The 21,864-nt window shown below is 39.8% G+C and overlaps 2 protein-coding genes and 2 long non-coding RNA genes across 4 annotated transcripts; 1 reads left to right on the plus strand and 3 right to left on the minus strand.

Moving 5' to 3' along the window:
- The first annotated feature begins 2,113 nt into the window (after positions 1–2,113).
- Positions 2,114–2,842, plus strand: LOC130988202 (putative lipid-binding protein AIR1). The gene has a single exon (XM_057911988.1). It carries the CDS (start codon positions 2,197–2,199, stop codon positions 2,566–2,568), a length of 372 nt encoding a protein of 123 aa, XP_057767971.1. The 5' UTR covers positions 2,114–2,196; the 3' UTR covers positions 2,569–2,842.
- Positions 2,843–3,655: 813 nt separating this feature from the next.
- On the minus strand, positions 3,656–4,562 carry LOC131009129 (uncharacterized). The gene is made up of 2 exons (XM_057936352.1): positions 4,529–4,562; positions 3,656–4,260 (listed from the first exon to the last, which is right to left on the minus strand). Exons 1-2 carry the CDS (start codon positions 4,560–4,562, stop codon positions 3,656–3,658), a joined length of 639 nt encoding a protein of 212 aa, XP_057792335.1.
- A 2,802-nt stretch (positions 4,563–7,364) lies between these two features.
- On the minus strand, positions 7,365–17,259 carry LOC130988220 (uncharacterized). Its single transcript, XR_009090023.1, has 3 exons — positions 17,037–17,259; positions 8,266–8,345; positions 7,365–7,646 (listed from the first exon to the last, which is right to left on the minus strand). It is a non-coding gene; the product is annotated as an uncharacterized LOC130988220 (long non-coding RNA).
- Positions 17,260–17,367: 108 nt separating this feature from the next.
- LOC130988213 (uncharacterized) lies at positions 17,368–20,586 on the minus strand. The gene is made up of 3 exons (XR_009090020.1): positions 20,358–20,586; positions 18,221–18,285; positions 17,368–17,625 (listed from the first exon to the last, which is right to left on the minus strand). It is a non-coding gene; the product is annotated as an uncharacterized LOC130988213 (long non-coding RNA).
- Positions 20,587–21,864: the final 1,278 nt, after the last annotated feature.

Consider the following 21,864-nt stretch of genomic DNA (forward strand, 5'->3'; position numbering starts at 1 on the left):
CTTTTCCATTTCTCTACTTGAATCAAACGAGCACTAAGGAGGTGATTGGTATGGTGGAATGGAGGTGGGAATGGAATGGTGATTCCTACCTCCATTCCATTCCTATGCTTGGTATAGTTTTATTTTAGGAATCACCATTCTTAAGGGAATCACCATTCCTTTACATATAGGAATCATCATTCCTTCCCTCCAACATGGTATTACCCATTCCATTCCACCTAAATTTAGGTTTTGACAAAATTACTCTTATATATTTTGCACCCTCATCCCCAACCCCACCCCACCCCCCACCCCCCTGCCCCCCCAAAAAAATATTTTTTATTTTTTTTAAATTTTTCTCGCCACCCCACCCCCCACCCCCCAAAAAAAATATTTTTTTTTTAAAATTTTCACACCACCACCACCACACCCCACCCACCCCTCCTTCCCCTCCATTTTTTTTTCTCCCCACCCCCATCTGCCACCCACCCCCACCCCCACCCTCCCCCCCCAACATTTCATTTTTTTTTATTTTTTTCTTTTTCTCGCCACCCCTCCCAACCCACCCAAAAAAAATTTAACCTTTTTTTTTAGTTTTTCTCTCCACCCCCCACCCCAATTTTTTTTTTAAATTTTTCTCGCGCCCCCTCAATTTTTATTTATTTATTTTACTCGCCACCCCCACCCCACCCCACCCATCCTTCATGATGCCGAAATGCGACAAAGATACATGCCCCATTGGTATTGCAACTCAAGAAGATCCAATTCTTAGGGAAAGTTTGCTGGTGAACCTGAACATGCAATAAAAAGGGGTAAATTTGGTATAAAATCATAATAAATTTCTAAATTTTAGTTTTTCCCACAATCTTTCATTCTTGTTTCAAAATTCATGACAAATCATTTTTTTTTGGAATTTCCCACGATGACATATTTCGAGCAAAAATTTAAATGACGTGGCAATACAATGTAATTACATGAAAATTATGTGACATGACACACGAATTGCCCCCTGCGTTTTAACGGTGATTGATCCCATTAGTGCAGCGCTTGAGGCGGCCTTTAAAATGTGGAGGCATTTTGCTTTAGTTTTGAAACGTTGAGGTAGTAAACAACGTCAACACTGACGTTAGGGTGTTAAAGGTGACAGGGGTGTCAACGTTGAGGGGGAAAGTGGTACTTAACCCTTAAATATGCCACATCATTCAAGTTCGGCGCCACGTCATTTAAAAAATTCGCCGAAAAATCACACTATGGAAAATTTCAAAAAAAATGATTGTATTTTGAAACAAGAATGAAAGTTTGTGGGAAAAACCAAAATTTGAAAATTTATTAATGTTCTAAACCAAATTTACCCTAAAAAAAATTGGGAGGTAAGGGGGGATGGGGGTCAGTGGGAGGTGGGTGGGAGTGGCGAGATTTTTTTTTAGAAAATAAAAAAATAAATTGAGGGGAGGTGAGGGGGTGGTGAGTAAAATAAACAAAAATTTGGGGGAGGGGGGTTGGGGGTGGGTGGGGGTGACGAGAAAAATTAAAAAAAAAAAGGATAGGGGGTAGGGTGGGGGGTGGGGTTGTGGGTGGCAAGAAAAATTTAATTTTTTTTTCGGGTGCATGTTTCTGTGTAGTAGTAATATGCATGGAAAATAAGTCAGCTTTTAAAAAAAAAATTGATTAATATTCAATTTTTTTTTCTTTTCGATTTTACCCCAGTGCATATTTTGGTTTGTCCCTATAAATATAACACAAAATAGAGGTGGAAGAGAGATGCAAAATAATGCTAATTTGATAAATTATGATGTAAATGTTAATTTAGCAAAACAAAATAATTCCATTCCATTCCTAAAATTTATTTTTAGATACCAATCATAGGAATGGAATCAAACAAGGAATTACAATTCCATTCCTTTTGTATTCCTTATGCATACCAAGCAAATGAATCACCAAGGTTTGTCATTCCTTTCCTCCCTTCATTCCATTCCTACCTCCATTCCATTCCACCCTCATTCCATTCCATCATACCAATCACCTCCTAAGTCATTAAGCATACGTGTTCATATAATATCAAAAATATATTTACGGATCGCGTGTAATAGCACCTCTCTCCAAGTATAAAAAGGCAGCACTCTTCCATCAATTACACTCGTCTGCTTTTCTTAAATTAATTAACAATATCAACTCTTGAAATAAGAAAGTAAAAGAAAAAACAAAGTTATATAGAATATGGCTTCACCAAAAGCCCGTATCCTTGTCTCCCTCAACCTCGTCTACTTGGTTCTATCCGCCACCACCACCACCACCGGAGGCAGCGGGTCGGCGATGCCCCCCCGGGCGATGCCAAGGTGCCCGAGAGACGCCCTAAAGCTAGGTGTATGCGCAAAAGTGGTGGGGAATTTGGTGGGAGTGTGGGCTGGGAAACCTCCGATCAGGCAGTGCTGCAGCTTGGTCGAGGGGCTGGTGGAGCTGGAGGCGGCGGTGTGCCTCTGCACCGCCATTAGGGCTAACGTGCTCGGCATCAATCTCAACATACCGCTGTCTCTCACCCTGCTGCTCAATGCGTGTGGAACCACTCCTCCAATTGATTTCACTTGTTAATTCCTCTTTATTTCAACACTCAATAAAACTTGCGTCGTCGTCTACTACTGGGTCTAAATTATATATGGTGGAATATCAAGTTTCATCGTCATGCTAAAATACAACTCCCCTTTGATTTTATTTTGCTAATTATGGTCAAATATATTATATATGTTAGATCGTTATAATTTGTGGTTCTGTATTTCTGGAGAGGGTGCGTGTCACTTATGAAAATGTATGAGAATTATCATGTATGTGTATTTCGCTGTCTGTTAAATTATATATATTGATCGATGGTATGCAATTAAATATACATGATGTGGATTATTTACTATAAATACATGTACATAAATAAAACATAAGATGATCAGCTTATATTTAAGCTAATCCTAAAAATAAAAATATTTAATCATGTATTTTATCAATCATATAAAGTAAATTTCTATCATAGCTAGGGGCAGACCTAGAAGAGGGCCACCGGGGGCATTGGGCATTAGGGGTATGTATATATGTATTTTAGATTTAATAAGCTAGTGTTATTCTTTGTAAGTTGAATTTCTTTTCATCATATTACTATGAAGTTTCTGACTAAAATGAATTGATCTAGTATGTCAATGAAAGTACATTCAGAGCTAATTTTCTATGACATGCATGTGAGCAATATAAGTTGTATGCAAAAGATATACTAATTTTTTTCTCCAAGTATGAGAAAATTGATATCTGGTGGAATTTGATTCTTATTTAAGATGTGTACTAGTATTATGTTATTCTTGCACTTGATCCTCATTTTATGGTGTGTTATATATAATTTATTTATTTATTATTCAATGGCGTGTTGTTAATTAAAAAAATAATATTTTACTTCTATATTATCATTGTACGTGACTACGTGAGCTGAGTACTTAATTTTTTTTTTGATCGGGAAAAGAGCAATATTATAAAAACGAAAAAGGAGTCGGCACCAGAGATGCCCACAACCGAAAACACGTACAGCAACACACTCCACCAAAGGAGCGGGAGGTGACCCACATCACCAAAAAAAAAAAAAAAAAAAGAAGCAAGAGGACTGAAGGGAAGAGCAAGACAACTAGATTTTCGCATCTAAAAACTAACTCCTGAAGTCCCTTAAGTTCGGCTGCTTGGAGAAAGCCGAGACCCAACCCCACGTTCTTGTTTTGATTTCTGCCAGAACTCTTTCAGCCTTCCATTCTTCCTGCTGAAACTTGCAAACGTTTCTCCACTTCCACACACACCAGACAAAGCAGAGCCAGATAGTATTCAAGAAAGAAGTGTCCTCCTTTTCCCCCAAATTCCTGAAAGCCTCCAGATGATCCTTTGCTCTGCGTGGAAGTACCGAATGTTTACCAACCCATTTGAGGATTGCGTACCAGAGATTTGAGGTCAATTTACATGAGAAGAACACATGATCTGAGGTTTCGATCTCTTCCTTACAAAGAATGCAGGTGGCATCAGCATTGGAGTTTATCACTTTGCGTCTTTGAAGATTGTCGCATGTTGCCATCCTTCCCATCAATATTCTCCATGCTGTTGTTTTGGCCTTGAGCGGCACTTGTGCTTTCCAGACAGTTAAAAGTTCCACCTCTTGACCTCCGCAACTGTTAACACCGGCTGCCAAACTGAGCGCCTTGTACGCCGACTTGACCGTGAATTTTCCGTTCGGCTCCAAGCTCCATCTCCATCCGTCTGGTTTACCTGCCGAGACAACAACATTTAGTGAAACTCTGTTCACATTTCTCTCCTCCCAATTTAGATTTGAATTTTGTTATTATTTTGTTATACAAATTGAATGTTCCTTCTTTGTCCATTAATTTAGAAAATCTCTTTGTGAAATTTTAAAATTATGATTAGTTGACTCCATTGACTAAAATGTCTGGATCCGCTACTGATTAATTTCTATTATGAATTTTTTCACTTTAATATCAAAATGGCGATGATGGAAAGATTAGACATGCATGCAAACTTGCAGTATATCTGAATGAAAACAAATTGTTCATTGCTGCAACTTGCCTTAGGGCAAATTAAGCTATAGAGTAATATAAGTGTCTTTCTGAGGTGCCGCTTATAATGATATACCTAGGGCTGTCGATCGGTTCGGGTTCGATTAATCGTACTCGAATTTTCGGTTATTTGAACCCGAAATTGGCATATTTGACTAATTGTTCCTGAATCGTTTTAGGTGTTCAGTTACCCAATAATCGCTTCGGTTATTTGGGTATCCGAAATACCCATTTAAAAAATTAAACTTCACAATAATTAAAATTCAAAATTCAAAATTTTAAAAATTAAAAAATTTAAACTCAAAATTTAAAAATTAAAAGTTAGCATTTCTGATTCTCTGTATATGCACATTGCAAGTACAAGCACTAGTTGCAAGTACAAGCACTAGTTCATCGAGCATGAACAGTGAACAAGGGTAGGTGTTGCAATTAATCCATATTACTTTAGATGCAACAAATTTATCTTTCATAATCACTATTCACTAATCACTATAACTAAACTACAAGGCGTACTTTACAATAATAGAGTACCATTCGAAACAAAATAAAATTCATAACAAATTCGAAACAGAGTAAAATTCGAAAAAACTTATTGTGAGAGCCTACTGTAATTCTAACTCTGGAAGAGAGGGTGCATGAGTTGCCGGCGAACGGACGATGGTCTGAAAGGCGGCGGCTCGTAGGGGATCGACGAAGACTGGATTTTGGCGAGCAGACGCCGCAGGAGGTAGCGGCACCGGGGACTTGCGGCGGTGGACGGAGGGCGGTGGCGGACGACAGATGAGAGATAGAGAGGGTAGGGTTGGGCGGTGCAGTAGTTCAGCGGTTGGGGTATGGTTCGAAAATTGGCAAATTAGAAGTTAGGGCTTCATTATAATTTACAAATTCATAATTATATATATATATATATATATATATATATATATATATATATAGGGAGAGGTTCAAGAAAGAACCATAAATAAAAGAAGACCGGAGAACCATTTTCAGTCATTCGATCATCAAGATCTACGGTGGATGTATCATCTTGTTGGATGAATGCAGATCCTGGGTTCGAATCCTGAAGGGAGCATTTTTTTTAAATTTTTTTAGTGCATTAATTTTAACAGCGAATGCATTAATTTTTACAGTGGATGCATTAAATTTGATGGTTCTCCCGTTCTCACAAATAATGTAGTTCTCTCTAGAACCACACCCTATATATATATATATATATATATATATATATATATATATATATATATATATAGGGGCGCGCTCCAGTGAGACCCCCTATTTTTCGTGTAACATGAGTACAATGAATAAGACATATAATACTAATGAACAAAACGTATATCTAATGAACAAGATGCATATATTGATGAAAAATAAAATTTAAAAATTCGTAATGAATAAGACATATATACTGATGAACAAGGCCATATATACTGATGAACAATGCAGTATATACTGATGAATAACAAAATTTAAAATATTCTGCTCCCTCCAGGATTCGAACCCTGCGAAAAAAAATCATCCTCCAGATACAATATCAGCCATAGGATTGATAAAATAAACGAACCATATCATGCCCTAGATCTCATTAAAATTAGGGGGTCTCATTGGAGCGGCCCCCTATATATATATATAATTTATTAAATAATTTTCGGTTATTTCGGTTAACCTGAAACCGTTTCGGGTTAACCGATACCTGAAATTTTTCTAAAAATAATACTCGAAATTGAACCGATAACCAAAAAAATCGATTATTGGATACTCAAATTAAACTCGGGAATTTCGGTTCGATTAATGGGTTATCCAAAAACCTGAAAACCATTTAGACAGCCCAAGATATACCCATGCAAACAATTCCTAAACCTTTCAAATCTCAAGACACATCTTCTTCTTTAAAAAAAACAAATTTTATCACGGTGATATGGATGTGATGGATCTGGTGTTTTTAGAAAGAGACCTTGGGTGAACATCGTAGGATACTTATATAAATTATTCTCAATTTGCTAGGGCTCATAGTTCGTAGCATCATATCGACATTATACGATAACATCAAATATGAATATGACCCGTTAAAAATATATTCGTAATAAACATGAATATAAATACAAACACAAAGGTGACCCAATGTTTTTTGGATTAATAACAAGAAACAATCCGACGACACGAACACAGACATGAAACAAAATTACAATGTTGTACGAACTCGACATGTATCAGACACGAAAACAATTGGACACAACATGAACTTATCGTATATTGTTATTATATCGACACGATAAGGACATATAATGAACACAAAAAATATTGGATACTAATCTATTTGCATAAATTGTCTTGAACTTTTTGGACAACATGATGTTCTGTATATGTAGCAACAATGTGCCAAAACCAATTCACTAATTGCATTGCGATTAGTCAAATTGAATGCATTGCGGTGCATCTCTTCCTTCTTGCCAATTTTGTTGTCGAATAACTTAATCTTGCTATAGCTACAAATTGTACGTGTAAAATATAAAGAGGTGGTCTTGGGTACACCCGGGTGTACCGTACAACTGAGTTACATCTTCACTTAAACTTTGATCCGTACCCTAATTTGACCCCATATTCATATCCAAATCATATAAATAACACTATTTTAAGTACGGGTCAATCCGGTTGTACGGTACACCCGGGTGTACCCAAGATTTTGTGAAATATAAATTAGATTAATAAGACTCTTGCCAATGGTTATAAAGACTCTTACTCCTGTCACACCCCAATTCTTGAATGAATAAATATAATCGTGGTGCAACTAATTCATAGAAATAAACAAGGGAAAAACCTTGTTATAACCGAAATAGGATTTGAAATTCGGGCTATGCCCCTTTGGATCACAAGTTTTGTTTCATGCTTCTGACAACCGACATTCATTAGCATAAATTCAGTAGTGAAGAGTCTAAGCTCGGTCAAGTATATCGTTTGAAATTTTACATGAAGATCTTAAGTTGGGATAACAAAAGACGGATATGAGTGATTGCTACAACGGAAGTCTAAAATAGAAATTTGACCCTAGCCTCAGCTCCGTCCCGTCAGCACCAGCCAGCCAACCTGAAAACATTTGAAAGTAATTTTGGGCTAAGTACTAATGTACTTAGTGGGCATGCATTTTCTGAAACATTTCATATTTTCGTAAAGAGCAGTTTATCCAATTATACTTGACATGACTTAGAAGGTTTTAAATTGAAAGAACTTCTAAGCATGTTAAACATTTCTTTCATTTGTGCGCACATGTTACACTCCCTTTCTGTTACTCGCTGTGATCCCGGACCTCTAGCCACCGACGGATCCGTTTCTCCCATTTACTTGAACTGAGGGCGTAACCCAGACAAGTTTACTTTTGACCTCGGGACGCTACCCAGGCAGGCCCTTACATTACATGCTTCGGAACACATCCAGCAAGCACCCTTATAACGCCTCTTAGTTAGTGCCCGATGGAGATCAACCCACCGAGTCAGCTAACGAGTGTACACAATTCTCAAATAACGTGTTAGGCCATAAGAGAACCTCAATTGATTCGTTGTGGCGAGCCTTAAACAGAGCAGAGTGCACATAAACATTTTATTGGATAAACAGTTTGCATTTTATTAAATAAACAGTTTGCATTTCATTGAAACATTTAGAGCTTAATAACTCAATCATACTTTATATATTTGGAAAGTAAGCCCACCTGGATAGGCAAAGCCTGAAGATCATAATCACATAAACTCGTCTTGGGAAAGCGGCGCTAATCCCCTTGGTTCATAAAGCCTACAAGAAATTCTATTCTTAATAGGTCTCCTTGAATCTAATCTTAAGTCATGGTGTAGTGCTTAATATTCTATGATTCACTTAGCCGAGTTTTCAAAATTTAATGAATAAATAATTGAAAGCTAAAATTCTTGAGTTAAGGACACCAACAATATCCTTACTCGACTTTCTTTAATAATTGGAATTATAAATAAAACCAATTAAATCATAAATACTTTTATTGCAAAATAAAATGCAATTTCATGTCATGCTTAGCATATAATAAGTAATTACTTAAAATATGCACATAATAATAATTTAATATTATTATGAAAATTAAAATAATTAATCAAACTTAATAAGTCTAATTAATTAAAATAGTGCAGTCCATTTAAAAGAAGAAGCTGCACAACCCAAATGAATAAATTAAGGGCCCAAGGAATTAAATAAAAACAATCAGCCCAACTGATAAAATTTAAATAAAACTCGGCCCACCACTCGGCCCAACACTCAAAGCCCGACAGCCAAACCCTAGCCTAGCCCAACACAAAAGCCCAACCCCCAATTTCTATTTCTCCTTCCTTCATCAGTCACGCCTCCTCCCTTCTCCTTATCAGTCGGACGCACATAAGTCTCCCTCTCTCGACTGATCGTCCCTCCCTCTCAACTGCTCTTCCGTCTCTCCTCTCGAAATCTCACCGCCGTCGGAACTCGCCAGAGCAAGCGGCGACAGGCTCCAACTCCCTTCTCTCTTCTCTATTTTTTTCGGCGACTGCAGCGACAGCCACCGCCCCAGCCCCTGTTCCCGATGGCCGATGACCCCCAGGCCGCCGCCGCCCTCTCCTTCCCCGTTCTTCACCGTGGCTAGGCAGCAACGGCAGAGCCGCAGTTCCTGGCCTCCCTCTCTGACTCCCGCCGACGAGCAGCAGCCGGAGCCGCCCGCAGTCTCCTCCCTTCTCTCACTCCGTCCGTGGCCGGATGACAGCGGCAGGGCCGCCGCGCCCTGGCCTCCCTCTGTGAAAACTCAGCCCAGACCAGTCACCCATCCCCCTACTCTCTGTTCACTCCGGCCGACAGCAGTTGAAAAACCACCGCCGCCGACCGCATCTGCCTCCCTCCACTCTCGACTCAATTCAACAGTAACCACTCAAACACGACAAGCACAAACTAAGCTCAAGACTCCTTTTTTTTTTTTTTTTTTTTTTTTTTTTGGGCAGAATATGCTTAAAATCAAGGAACAAATTGATGCTTCAAGATTCAACCTTTTCTTTTATAAAACATGCTCTGCTGTATGTATATGAATATATGAATGTCTTGATACCAAAACTCATTTCATCACTTCTAATCATCAATCTAAACCATCACTTAACATCATAGCATGCTCAAGAACTCATATAATGACTCTAAAAAAAACCCTACGTTAATACCATGTCTGCCGCCGCCATGAATTTTCCGGCCACCAGCTCTACTCCGGTAAACACACAGCCCGCTGTTCCTAAAATCTCTTCCAACTTTGACAAGCCTTCAAGGGAGAAACCTGTTCATATACTTTCAAGATCTCCGTCGCCCACCCATAGCTCGACTATGGTTTTGACTGCTACCAATAACGTCAATGACGAGGCTCATGTTGTTGATGATCCAAAACCTTCCTACGCGGCAATCATGGGACAGAGAAAGAGCGAACCAGCGATCCCTGCGCATAACTTTTCGGCTCTAAAACCTGATACTCAGGGAGACCTCGCCTCCTTTTCCATCCCTTCGACGTTATATCAAAAACAGGTTTCAGAATTCTCACATGCCATCATTGGAAGAGTGCTGCTCAAGAAAGGGGAAAAACCTAAACCTAGTGAGGTTTTGAAACAGGAACTGCATACGACTTGGCAAATCCAGAACTCTTGGAGGCTCATTCCCATGGGCAAAGGGTTTTTCACCATGAAGTTTTCTTCGGCGGAGGACAAAGCTAGAGTTCAAAAATAGCTATTATGGGAGATTTCTTCAGGTTCGATTCGTATACGAGAATGGTCAAAAATTTTTGATCCCTACAGGGAAATCTCGTCTCTATGTCATATCTGGGTGAGAATCTACTACTTGCCAGTTGAGTGTTGGCATCCGGAAATTATTGCAGGCATTGCGAGGTATTTAGGTCTACCTATTAAGATCGATAGTGGATCTGCTAAAGGGGAATTTGGCCATTATGCTAGAGTTCTAGTGGAAGTTGATCTTGCTCTCCCCCTACATGAGACGCTGTTAGTTCATTGTGATGAAGGCTCGTTCTATGTTGAATTTAGTTATGAACAACTCCCGTTATTTTGCTCTAAATGTCGTATCACTGGACACTCGTTAGACAAATGCAAAAAGGCCGCTACCAATCAGGAAAAGGGTAAAGCTCCTTCTGAGGGAAGGATGGAAAACAAGAGTAAGGAAAATGAGGTTCGGACACAGCTTGTCCCTGATGTTGTTAAGCCACAATGGGTGGCAAAACATGATGATATTCTTACAGATAATCGTTTTCACAACCTGACTATGGAAGAAACTGATCAGAATGGTCACAATGACAATGTCTATGGCCCTGACTTATTAGCTTCAGCCTTGGTTAATCGGGATGATGAGGTGAATATTCTCGATGGAAAATTGGAAAAGCATCATGAAGAGAAAATGGGATCCGATCTCTCATCTTCGGAGGAGGAAGATGTGGAAAATATCTTTGATGAGAAAGAGGACAATAATATGAGATTGGACAACAATATTGCTGTATGTACTTCGGCGGGTAACAAGAAAGGACCTGAGGATGCTGAAGGTAGGAGCTCGTCCTCGAACGGGGATGAAACATCTCGGGAGATGACGGACAACACCTACCACAACCATGATGAAACAAAGAAGAAATGTGACACTGAGAGACAGCAGGATCATATCGAAAACTCGGGAGGAGATAACTTTTTACAAATAATTCACAACACTCCTTCTAGCAAGGAGGCGGAGCAACAAAAAAAGCGGGGTAGACCGCCAAAAAATGAGAAAAGAAAACCTTTGAATGATAGTGGTATAAAGGGGCGTCTCAGGAAAAATGATCAGAAGATAAGCTCTCAAACGATGGACTACATTAACCAGAAATTATCTTCGTCGATTGCGGCAGGTCATCAACCTCGAGACTATACTATCGTGAACACTGGGAATCAGAGTGTGCGCTCGATGCAGAATGTTTCAACGCAGAGTTGGGCTGATGAAGTGGAAGGCTTAGGCCGATCCACTCAATGATTTTTCTTTTTATGAATTTGTTGGTTTGGAACGTTCGGGGCCTCTCAGACGAATCTAAGCTTATGCTCAAAGAACATTGCCGTTCTTTCTCTACGATGATTGTGGGTTTGGTGGAACCTAAGAGGAGATTTCATAAGGTTGAAGATTCTTTCTGGCGTTCGTTAAACTTAGTTCTGTGTCACCAGAATATTAGAAATCAAAAGCGTTCGAATATTTGGTTTTTTGTTCACCCTGATGTTTCTACTAGTCTTGTTTTTTCTTCTGAGCAGATGGTGGTTGTGAATTGTCGTTGGACGCGTTACAGGTTTTCGGTGGCGATTGTCCACGGTTCTAATGATTATTTACAACGGCGTCAACTTTGGAATGACATTCTTCGCTTGAATACAGATCCTATTATCGTTGCTGGTGATTTTAATGCTGTTAAGGGCGCTCATGAGCGTAGCAGTGACTGTCGTCCGAACGCGGCTTCTTGTCAGGACTTTCGCGATTTTATCTCGAGTTCTAGATTGATTGAATCTCCTACGGTGGGTCTCAAGTTTACGTGGTCGGGTCGAAAATTCATGCCTTCTCATGTGGAATCTCTTCTGGATAGGGTGCTTTATTCTGACAACTTTGCTGCTTTCTGGAGCTCTTGTTTTACTCAAAACCTTCCTCGCATTACTTCAGACCATTCACCGATTGTCTTACGGTGCATTACTACTCAGCAAGGTGGCCCAAGATTCTTTAAATTCCAACATATGTGGACTATGCACAGCTCTTTCCAGGACTTGGTGAGTCAATCTTGGATGAAGGAGGTTCATACTCGATGTCCCATCTATCGGGTAATGGTTAAGCTTAAACGTTTGAGAGAGGAGCTAAAAACCTGGAATAAAACGGTTTTTGGTAACGTTCATAGCTTGGTCTCGGACGCACAACAGGAGCTGCTGGAAATTCAGAATCAGATTGCTACTTCTGGTTATACTTCGCCGCTTTTTGATCAAGAAGTTACGCTGCAGGCTAAAGTTGGTTCGGCGCTGGCCAGAAAAAATGCCTTGCTTCAACAAAAATGCAGAGTCGCCTGGCTCAACGACGGGGATCGTAATTCTGCTTTCTTCCATGCTATGTTAAAGTATAAGAAGAAACCACATATCATCTCTCACTTGTCTATTCAGGGTGACCCGGAATATGACCAGAATCGTATCAGTCAACATATTGTTGAGTACTTTTCCATGCTGTTTGAAGATGAGTCGCACGATCAACTGGATATTGGTTTGCTCGAGGCGGTCCTGGATCCTGTCATCACCAATGACCAGAATCAGATGCTGATACGTATTCCCACTGAAGAAGAGATCACGGCGGCGGTGTTTGGTCTGGATTCGAATAGCTCTTCAGGGCCCGATGGTTTTCCTGGAAAATTTTTTCAGAACTGTTGGGCGATTATCAAAGGAGATATCTGGGAGGCTGTGAGTACTTTTTTCAGGAAATCTTATTTGCCGACAGGTTGCAACTCTAGCACTATGGTTTTGCTGCCAAAAAAGGATGTTGTGAGCACTGTGGCAGATCTTCGGCCTATTGTTCTCTCCAACTTCTTCTTCAAAATTATCTCTAAGATCTTGGCTAGTCGGTTAGGGGAGGTTTCCTCTGCTTCGGTCAGCCGTAATCAATTTGGTTTTATCAGTGGTAGATCCATCCACGACTGTATCACGTTAGGTTCGGAAGGTGTTAACTGCATGAAGAGAACTAGTGGTGGTGTGAACATGGCTTGTAAAATCGACATCAAAAAGGCGTTTGACACTTTGAGATGGGATTTCTTGCTTTCGGTGCTTAAGGTGAGCGGGTATGATGGCATTTTTATTCGCTGGATTGAGATCATTTTGCATTCTGCTCGCCTTTCTATACTTTATAATGGCCGCCTACATGGGTATTTTTCCTGCTCTCGTGGTGTTAGGCAGGGAGATCCCTTATCTCCTATTCTTTTTGGGATCGCCGAGGATTTCCTCAGTGTGCTTTTCAAAAATTGTGTCACCTCTGGTCATCTCTCCCCTATGGTCATGAGCAGGGAAAATCCTTTTCCGACTCATTTGTTCTACGCAGATGATATTTTAGTGTTTTGCAAGGCGTCGGTTCGTAATGCTGAGACGATCAAACACTTGTTGGAGTTTTACGGTTCTTTATCTGGCCAGATATGTAACTCTCAGAAATCCTATCTTTATTTTTCGAACAGGGTTACCACTCCTCTTCGTCGTGCTATTGGGCATATTATACACTTCCCGATTGGCAGCTTCCCTTTTGTTTATCTTGGTGTGCCGCTGTTCGTGGGAAAGGTTAGAGCCTCCTATTTGAGAAGCATCCATGATCGCATTATTAATAAATTCTCGAATTGGAGGGGTCGGCACCTCTCCATGGCTGGTAGGATTTGTCTTATTAAATCTGTGATTCAGAGTTCTCTTACACACTCAATGATGGTTTACAGATGGCCTAAATCTTTAATCAAGGAGTTGGATAGTTGTTGTCGCAACTTTATCTGGACTGGAGACACTAAAAAAGCGCCTTCGTGACCGGTGGCTTGGGCTAGAGTTTGCGCTATTAAAGAGGAAGGCGGTTTGGGTATCCGTTCTTTCTCTTTGATGAATAAATGCTTCCTCATGAAACGAGCTTGGAATATTATTGGGGGTCAGGATTTTGGGATGGAAATCATGAGAAGGCGCTATCTCACGAAGTTTGGGCAGGTGAAGCTGCTTACTGCGCCTTCCTCGGTTTGGATTGGTTTGCGTCAGGAGATTTCCCCGTTGATTAATGATTCTTATTGTTGTCTCGGGAACGGGGCTGATACCAACTTCTGGACTGATGATTGGATTGGTTATCAGATCGCTCGGAAGTGTGGAGTGCCACATTATGCTATGGAGTTTTTGAATTACTCTGTGGCGGATTATTTTTATGATGGTATTTGGCATTTCATTAGCAGTTTTGTGGAGAATTTTCCGAACGTGGTTTGTGATATTTTGTTGATTCCCATTGGTGATGATGATGATATTAGGCTGTGGAAGCCGTCCCTCCATGGGAAAGTCACTGCTGCTTTGGCTTTTGCTCATCATTGTCATCGTTTTCCTAAGGTGAGATGGGGTTCTTGGCTTTGGGAAAACTTTATTCCTACCCGGTGCTCGTTGGTTGTTTGGCGTATTTTACATAATAGACTCCCAACTGTTGATAGACTTATTAAACAGGGCATGATCACGCCGAATGCCTGTCCTTTTTGTCTCTCTGATGAGGAGACTATCTCTCATATTTTCTGGACTTGTGCTCGTGTTCGACCAATCTGGCAGGAATTGCTTCAATGGTTTAATATGTCTCATATGTTGCATGATCCAGATATTGGTAGTGTCCTGGTGGACGCCTGGCAGAGTGATTTCAGTTCGCAAGTGGAAGCTTATTGGAAGGCTGGGGTCATGAATCTCATTTGGTTTATTTGGAGACAAAGAAATCTTTGTATCTTTGAAGATGACAGTTGGGATTACAGGCAAGCCATCAAGTTCATTAGAGTGTCTTTCCTTGAGATTGAGCAGAACTTCACTAAGATTGGGCATATAAAGAACACCTGGGCTGATCTTCGTATTTTGAGAAACATTGGCATCACGGGGCGGGCGGCACCTCCGCCGAATTTTATCAACGTTTACTGGTGGCCGCCGTCTGGAGATTGGATTAAGGTTAATACCGATGGTTCGGCTCTTGGAACTCCGGGGAAGATTGCTGCGGGTGGTGTGTTCCGGGATAAATTTAGTTTGGTTCGTGGTTGCTTTCACATTAATGGTGGGATTGGTTATGCTTTTGAAGCAGAGCTTCTTGCCGTCATTACCGCTCTTCGTCTTGCTCATGATCGTAATTGGCACTATCTGTGGATTGAATCGGATTCCACTTATATCGTTCAGCTTTTTCACTCGCGCTCGTTATCTGTTCCTTGGAGGTTTTTAGCGGCTTGGAAGAAGGTGCTCTCTACGCTGAGTGTTTTTCATCTCCATATTACGCATATTTACAGAGAAGGGAACAAGGTCGCTGATATCCTTGCTGCGCCTAATATGGAGGAAGGCTGGTGGTCGACAGAAATTGATGCCATCAAACTTGCGGTTCGTCAGGACATGACGAATCATAGTTTTCTTCGTATGATTAGATAATGGTGCAGTTGATAGTTTGGTCTTTATTCATCTCGGTGTGGTTGGTTAATTTCAGATGCTTTTGGGATTTTGGTTTCTCACTTTGTAGTTTCTTCGAACAGTTGGAGGGCCTTTCTTTTCTGGTTGGTGGTGGTGTGCTTCGCCGTTTTTTTGCGGGTCTTTGGAGTTATAAGGTTGTTTTGGGTTGTCAGGGTAGTCACGATTGTGGTTCTACCAGCGACGGCGACACTCCGGCTGCGATGAATCACTTTCGCGTCTTCTTTTACTTTTGGTGTTTGTTTGGTCTTTTAATCGAACAGTTGGTGGGGGCTTCCTCTTTCTCCTCTTCGGTTGATGGTGGTTGTTACTACTACTGGATTTGGCTTAATGGTGTTTGGAAGCAGCTTAGAGATCGTGCTTCTCCCAGCGACGGCATCACTCCGGCTGAGAAAAGCTACTTGTTTCACATTTTTCTTGCCCCCAACAATTGGCACGACGTGTGCTTGTGTGGCCCTCTCAGCGACGGCAACATACCGGCTGAGAAGAGCTTCGCACACATGGGGCGTCAGTACAGGTGCAATTATGCCTCTCCCAGCGACGGTGTTACTCCGGCTGCGAGGAGGCATTCTAGCATCTTCCATTCTTTACGGCGTTGGGGCGAGGTTTTTATTGAACATTTGGTGGGGGCAACCCCTTTTGCTCCTTCGAAGGATGGCGTGTATTGCGTTTCCTGGTCCTGGTTCGGCAGCTCTTGGATGCATTCTACTGGTTGTGACTATCTCAGCGACGGCGTCATTCCGGCTGAGAGGGTCATTTTGTTTCCCAAGGGTAGGCACGACATGTGTGAGTGCGACATTCTCTGCGACGGCATCATACCGGCTGAGAAGGGTCTTTTCTTTGGTTCCAATCCTTATGTCACCTGGACTTTGTTTCTCTTTCTTGTTCTTTGGTTTTTATGTTGTTGCTTGTTTTTGTTTTGCATTGGAGAGCCGGGATTGTTTAGGAGCAATGGTCCGGCCGGAGCTTCTGAAATAATCCTAACTCAGCTCTCCATGCTTCTCTTCCTTTTTAGACGAGTACTCTTTTTCCTCTTCTTGAGGTTTTAACGAGGCTCGGCCCTTAGTCTGCTTTTCTGTGCTTTCAAGGGTTTAGGTTCCTTTTCTTTCTTTTTCTATAAAATTTTATTTTAATAATGAATATATGGATGTCATTCTAATTGAAATGCTTGAAATGTGTTGCTGGGTATATTACAAATGTATATGGCTTCGAACAAGTTTGCAACTTGAAAGCTCGATTTATGAGCAGAGGTAAAAAGAAGTTAAGTGGCTACCTTGTGAGAAATTTTCAATGGATGTTCTTGTTTGATTGTTGGCTCTGCACTTGGAGAGAGGAGAACGTTGGAACTGCTGAAGGTTTGCAAAGAGAGTTACAGATAATTTGCTTTAGGGTGCTTTGGTTTTGCAAAGAAGTGGGGATTGGACAACCTGACTTTTGGGGGCTGAAATTGGGAGCTACTGTAGGGTAGGGTGGCTGATGGACAACATAGGGTATGGGTGTTGATTTGTCACAGCCCACTATCCCAATGACGGGTTAACCGGGGTTATGACTTGGGGTGAACAATAAGAAACGGAAATTAAAGGGGATTTACTAAGTAATCAACATTAATAACAAACTAGTGGTATATATATATAACCACTTGGGTAATTCACAAATGAGTCTGCCATAACGACTAGACCCCAACTGAAAGTTAATTAAAATGAAGTAGTAATAAGTTCAAGTAGAAATGATAAATAAGTCAGAGTGTTTGCAGCGAAAAAACGTGTGAGTTATGCATATGGAGATGCATACTCAAGGTTTCATTACATAAACATCAAAAGGGAAATCCGCTCAACACCGATCCATTCCATCGCCTGCTCAACCTGCACATTTAGAAATACATGCAGGGCTGAGTATAAAAATACTCAGTGACATAAGCCGAAAATACAACATGCATACATATATAAATTGAACTGCCAACAGTAACACACAGGGTTTTTCTTGAATGACCTGCGCTTACTAAAACATTTCATTCATTTTCATAAAGGTGGATGCGCATCCCATTTTCAGTCTATATGATCCATATCTGTCCTTTCTGTCACGCGTCGGGAAGGAGGCCTCCTTACCACGGACGCCAAGACCGGTCGCAAGCGACTCGCGGTCTCCATGAGTGTACACGTTAATCCTAGCTAGCGACCTTTGTCTAGCATAGGATCCCAATTGGATTTCCTTTAAAGTTGGCGAACCAACACAGATAGGATACATATAAAAACATAAACATTTTTGGCAGTCAATCATTTCATAAACATTTCATTTCATTTCATGAACATTTCATTTTCATTTCATAAGAGTCATTTATCATTTGGGCATAATAATAAACTGAAATTAACAGTTAAAATCATCTCATGCATATATTCGTATAAGAGGCCTACGACACGCAGGGGATCTCTATATACGTATAGTAAAAGTAATGCCCACCTCAATTGTTCTTAAAGCTGGCGTGGAGTCGTTTCTTCTTCGGCTTCACTTTCTGTCGCCCGGACCTTCATTGATGAAGAGTCGATAAGTTCGTGAAGAAATTGTCATAAGACAAAGTCTAATTCTACGTGCCTAGGGTATCTTTTAATGTTTTAGGGTTCTAGAATCCATAATTCGTTACATTAAAGACAGTCAAAAATCAATCATACCTCGTCTAATCTCATTCAAACACATAGGCAACACAAACACATAAGGCACATAAGAATCACAATCAAACATCATCAAAACACGCTCTGTTTTTACACTGACTCAACTTCAAAATTTAATCTGTTCTGGCTCCGACATCTCCTGGACTCGAGACTCATACCGAAAGAAAGATCTTCGAGTCTAGTTTCATATAAAAAAAAAGTAGAGTCGAAAAATCCAAGTGGTTTGAGAGATATGACGTTTTTACCACGATCTACCATGTTCGGCAGTTTTGAACAATCGAAAACTTGGATTTTTGAAAAATAGTAAACGTTGTCAAACTGGGCTCAACTTTGGTGGATATCTAGCTAACACAATAAGGTTAATACCATAAAAATTTGGAAAGCTAGATCACACAGGAAGCTACTGAAATGAATGACTCTTTCCTCTGTTCTCTGAAATTCTCGGTAGTAATGTGCAGTTTAGGTTTTGCATTTTAAAGAAGTATCAAACGAAGTTGGAATGGCTTGAAATTTTACCAGGGTACTCAAGACTCATGTAGGGACTTGCTATACAATTTTCAAAGCTATTAGACATCGATAAACCGTCGATCACAGTAGGTCAGTAGGCCTACGAAATTCATATTTATAAGTCCTTAAAAAATAATTTATATAAATCAAGAAATAAGAGTTTAATCCCAAAAATATTCATTAAAAGTCCATCATAATTTAAATAAAAGAACGGACCTCATTTAAAATAAATAGTCCCAAACTCGTTACGCACATATACTAAATCTTTCATGAAACATCCTTTAAAATAAACTTTGATACATAGAAAATAATTCAACAACTTGAGCTCTTAAGAGGTTGTTTTGCAACAGACATCAAATCTGCCTCGGATCTCCAAATGAGGCTCCAAAAGACATTCTGGAAACTAGACATTTCAAGGATCATTCTCCAATTTGAATCGAATGAAAAAAAATTCAAACGAGCAAGATATGCCCTCTCAAGATGGGTATTTAACAAGCAAAAATCTGAAAATTTCAGATTTCCAGATTACAACCAAGTCAGTGGGCTTTCTTTAAAAAGTCATATCTCCCTTTACAAAACTCCACTGGGAACCCCAAGGGTCAATCTGGAAACTAGGGAGAGATCATAACACTCTCCAGTTGGATTTACTCCAAGAACATTCATGGTTTAGAAGATATGACTGTCTAAAGTTCAGTGCACAAAAAGAGTTCAAGTTTGGCAGATTCAGAACATAAATCGGAAAAACCACTTTAGGCTTCACCAAAAATTCTAAAACTGAACAAGTAAGTTCCCAACATGTCAGTGAATATTCAGTAGAAAGATAGGCTTGAGAATCAAAGATTTAAGTCGGCCTTTGCCACCTCAAAGTCGTAGGTTTGTAAAATCTACTGGATGGTACATGGAATAAGAACTAGATTTCAAGAATTTATACCGGTTGTTTCCCTTACTCAAAAATGGTGAGACTGATGTCAAAAGAACGATACGGGAGTCTAGAGTGACATATTCAAGTTTCAAAGGTTTTCACCGATTGAAACTTTACTTATGGCCTCCCAAAGATTGTTTACCAAAAATGTATTCCAGATGGGCAGTGATGTTTACAAATTCATAAATAAATCATAAGAGCTCCAAACCTTCTGAAATTTTACCAGAGTATAGAAAACATATGAAAGATGATACACAATTAATTTGGGAATTTTTGGGAATCATTTTGATGGCTGGAATCGTCTTGCAAAACACTGCCGAGCAGTGTGCTTATGGCAGATTCGCTGCCTTACCTCATGCACGGTTTTTCACCCAATAAACTCTACCAAAATAATCATCCAAAATCATAAAACATATCCTCACATAATATAGCACACAAATGTGTAAAAATCCATGGCCATAAAGCATTTTCAGTTGAGAAAAAGCAAAGAAAAACTCACCCTCGAAGCACAACCTTCACTCTATAGTTTTCCCACACTCTCCCTTGCTTTGCTACTTCTCTTGGGGCTTCAAAGGCTTCTATGGAGTGTGATAATGGTGGGAGAAAAGTTGTGAGAGTGGGAGAAAGAATGTAGTGGTGGGGGAAAAGGAGTAGTGTGGTGGAGAGGTAGGAGTAGTGGTAGGGAAAAAGATTAGTGGTAGGGAAAAGAAAATATTAGTGGTGGTAGGGAAAAAGATTAGTGGTAGGGAAAAGAAAATATTAGTGGAGGATAATGGGGTGTTACATTAAGTAAATATAAAAATGTGGTGTAGTAATAACCCATGTGTAAAAAAAAAATATATGTAAGACTAATCATCAATTGATAAAATGCTAGAGCATAAAACTCTTGTGATCAAAATTAGAATAAATAGCACTAACATTAGTGCACTCTCTCAATTTATAAATACATCATAGGAAAATAATTTGAGAAAAATATTGATGGAAAATTTTTATAACTCATCATTCCTAAATTTCTCGGTAAAAATAAATAAATACATAATTTTTTTTTTTGATTTGAAAACTCAAAATAAATCTTTGAGCTCCATCATTCTCTTAATGGACTCAAAATATATTTTGAGTGCATCATCCGTTGAAATAAAAATAAAAATAAATTATCACGTATGTAATCATCAAATTCACATAACTCCGTATTTTATTAATGGATGCTGAACCCTAATTACCATAAGAAATCCTTAAATCAATAATTAAAAGTCTATAATCCTTAATAAAAAGTCGGGGCATTACATACTATCCCCCTTAACATAAATTTCGTCCCGAAATTTGTACCTCAGAAAATAACTCTGAGTACTTCACTTTCCTGTTAGACGGTAGTCTATTATTGACCATGATATATTCATAGGTCCCTTACTATCGGTATTGACTTAGTCCTTAGTACCTGAACTTCCCGATCTAAGATAGATTTGGATCTTCCTTCGTAACTCAAATATTGACTAATAATAATGTTGTTCTTATGGATCATATGCTTTGAATCGTAAACATACTTCTCTATTTGCGACACATGGGATACATTACGCACATTCTCAAAGCTTAGCGCTAACGCCAACCAGTAAGTTATTGGGTCTATCCTTTCTACAATCTCGTATGAGCCTATAAAACGGGGTTTAGGTTTACCCTTTACACCGAATCTAACGATTCCTCTTGATGGAGAAACCTTCAGAAAATTTTTCTTTACATCCTCAAACTATAGGTCCTTTCGGCGCTTGTCAGCATATGACTTCTGTCTATCCTGGGCCTCCTTGATTCCTTTTTCTGATTTGACGGACGATCTCAATCATCTCGCCATTTCATCCCAACAAAGTGGTGATCTATATTTCATCAGGTATAACGCCTCATTTGCCAATCTATCGATAGTCGATTGATAACTGGTATTATATGTCTCACAATGAGTGGCAAAAACATGTTCTCAGCTTTCACCCCGGTTTAGCTCGGTCGTCCTCAACATACCT

This window comes from Salvia miltiorrhiza, chromosome 1 (genome assembly GCF_028751815.1).
Source record: "Salvia miltiorrhiza cultivar Shanhuang (shh) chromosome 1, IMPLAD_Smil_shh, whole genome shotgun sequence".
NCBI classification, from domain to species: domain Eukaryota; kingdom Viridiplantae; phylum Streptophyta; class Magnoliopsida; order Lamiales; family Lamiaceae; genus Salvia; species Salvia miltiorrhiza.

Coding starts and splice junctions, on each gene's coding strand:
- LOC131009129 (XM_057936352.1), bottom strand. CDS start 4,562: ATGAACAATTTGTTTTCATTCAGATATACTGCAA. Junction 4,261..4,528: donor TTCATTCAGATATACTGCAA/GTTTGCATGCAT, acceptor TTGTCTCGGCAG/GTAAACCAGACGGATGGAGA.
- LOC130988202 (XM_057911988.1), top strand. CDS start 2,197: ATGGCTTCACCAAAAGCCCGTATCCTTGTCTCCCTCAACCTCGTCTAC.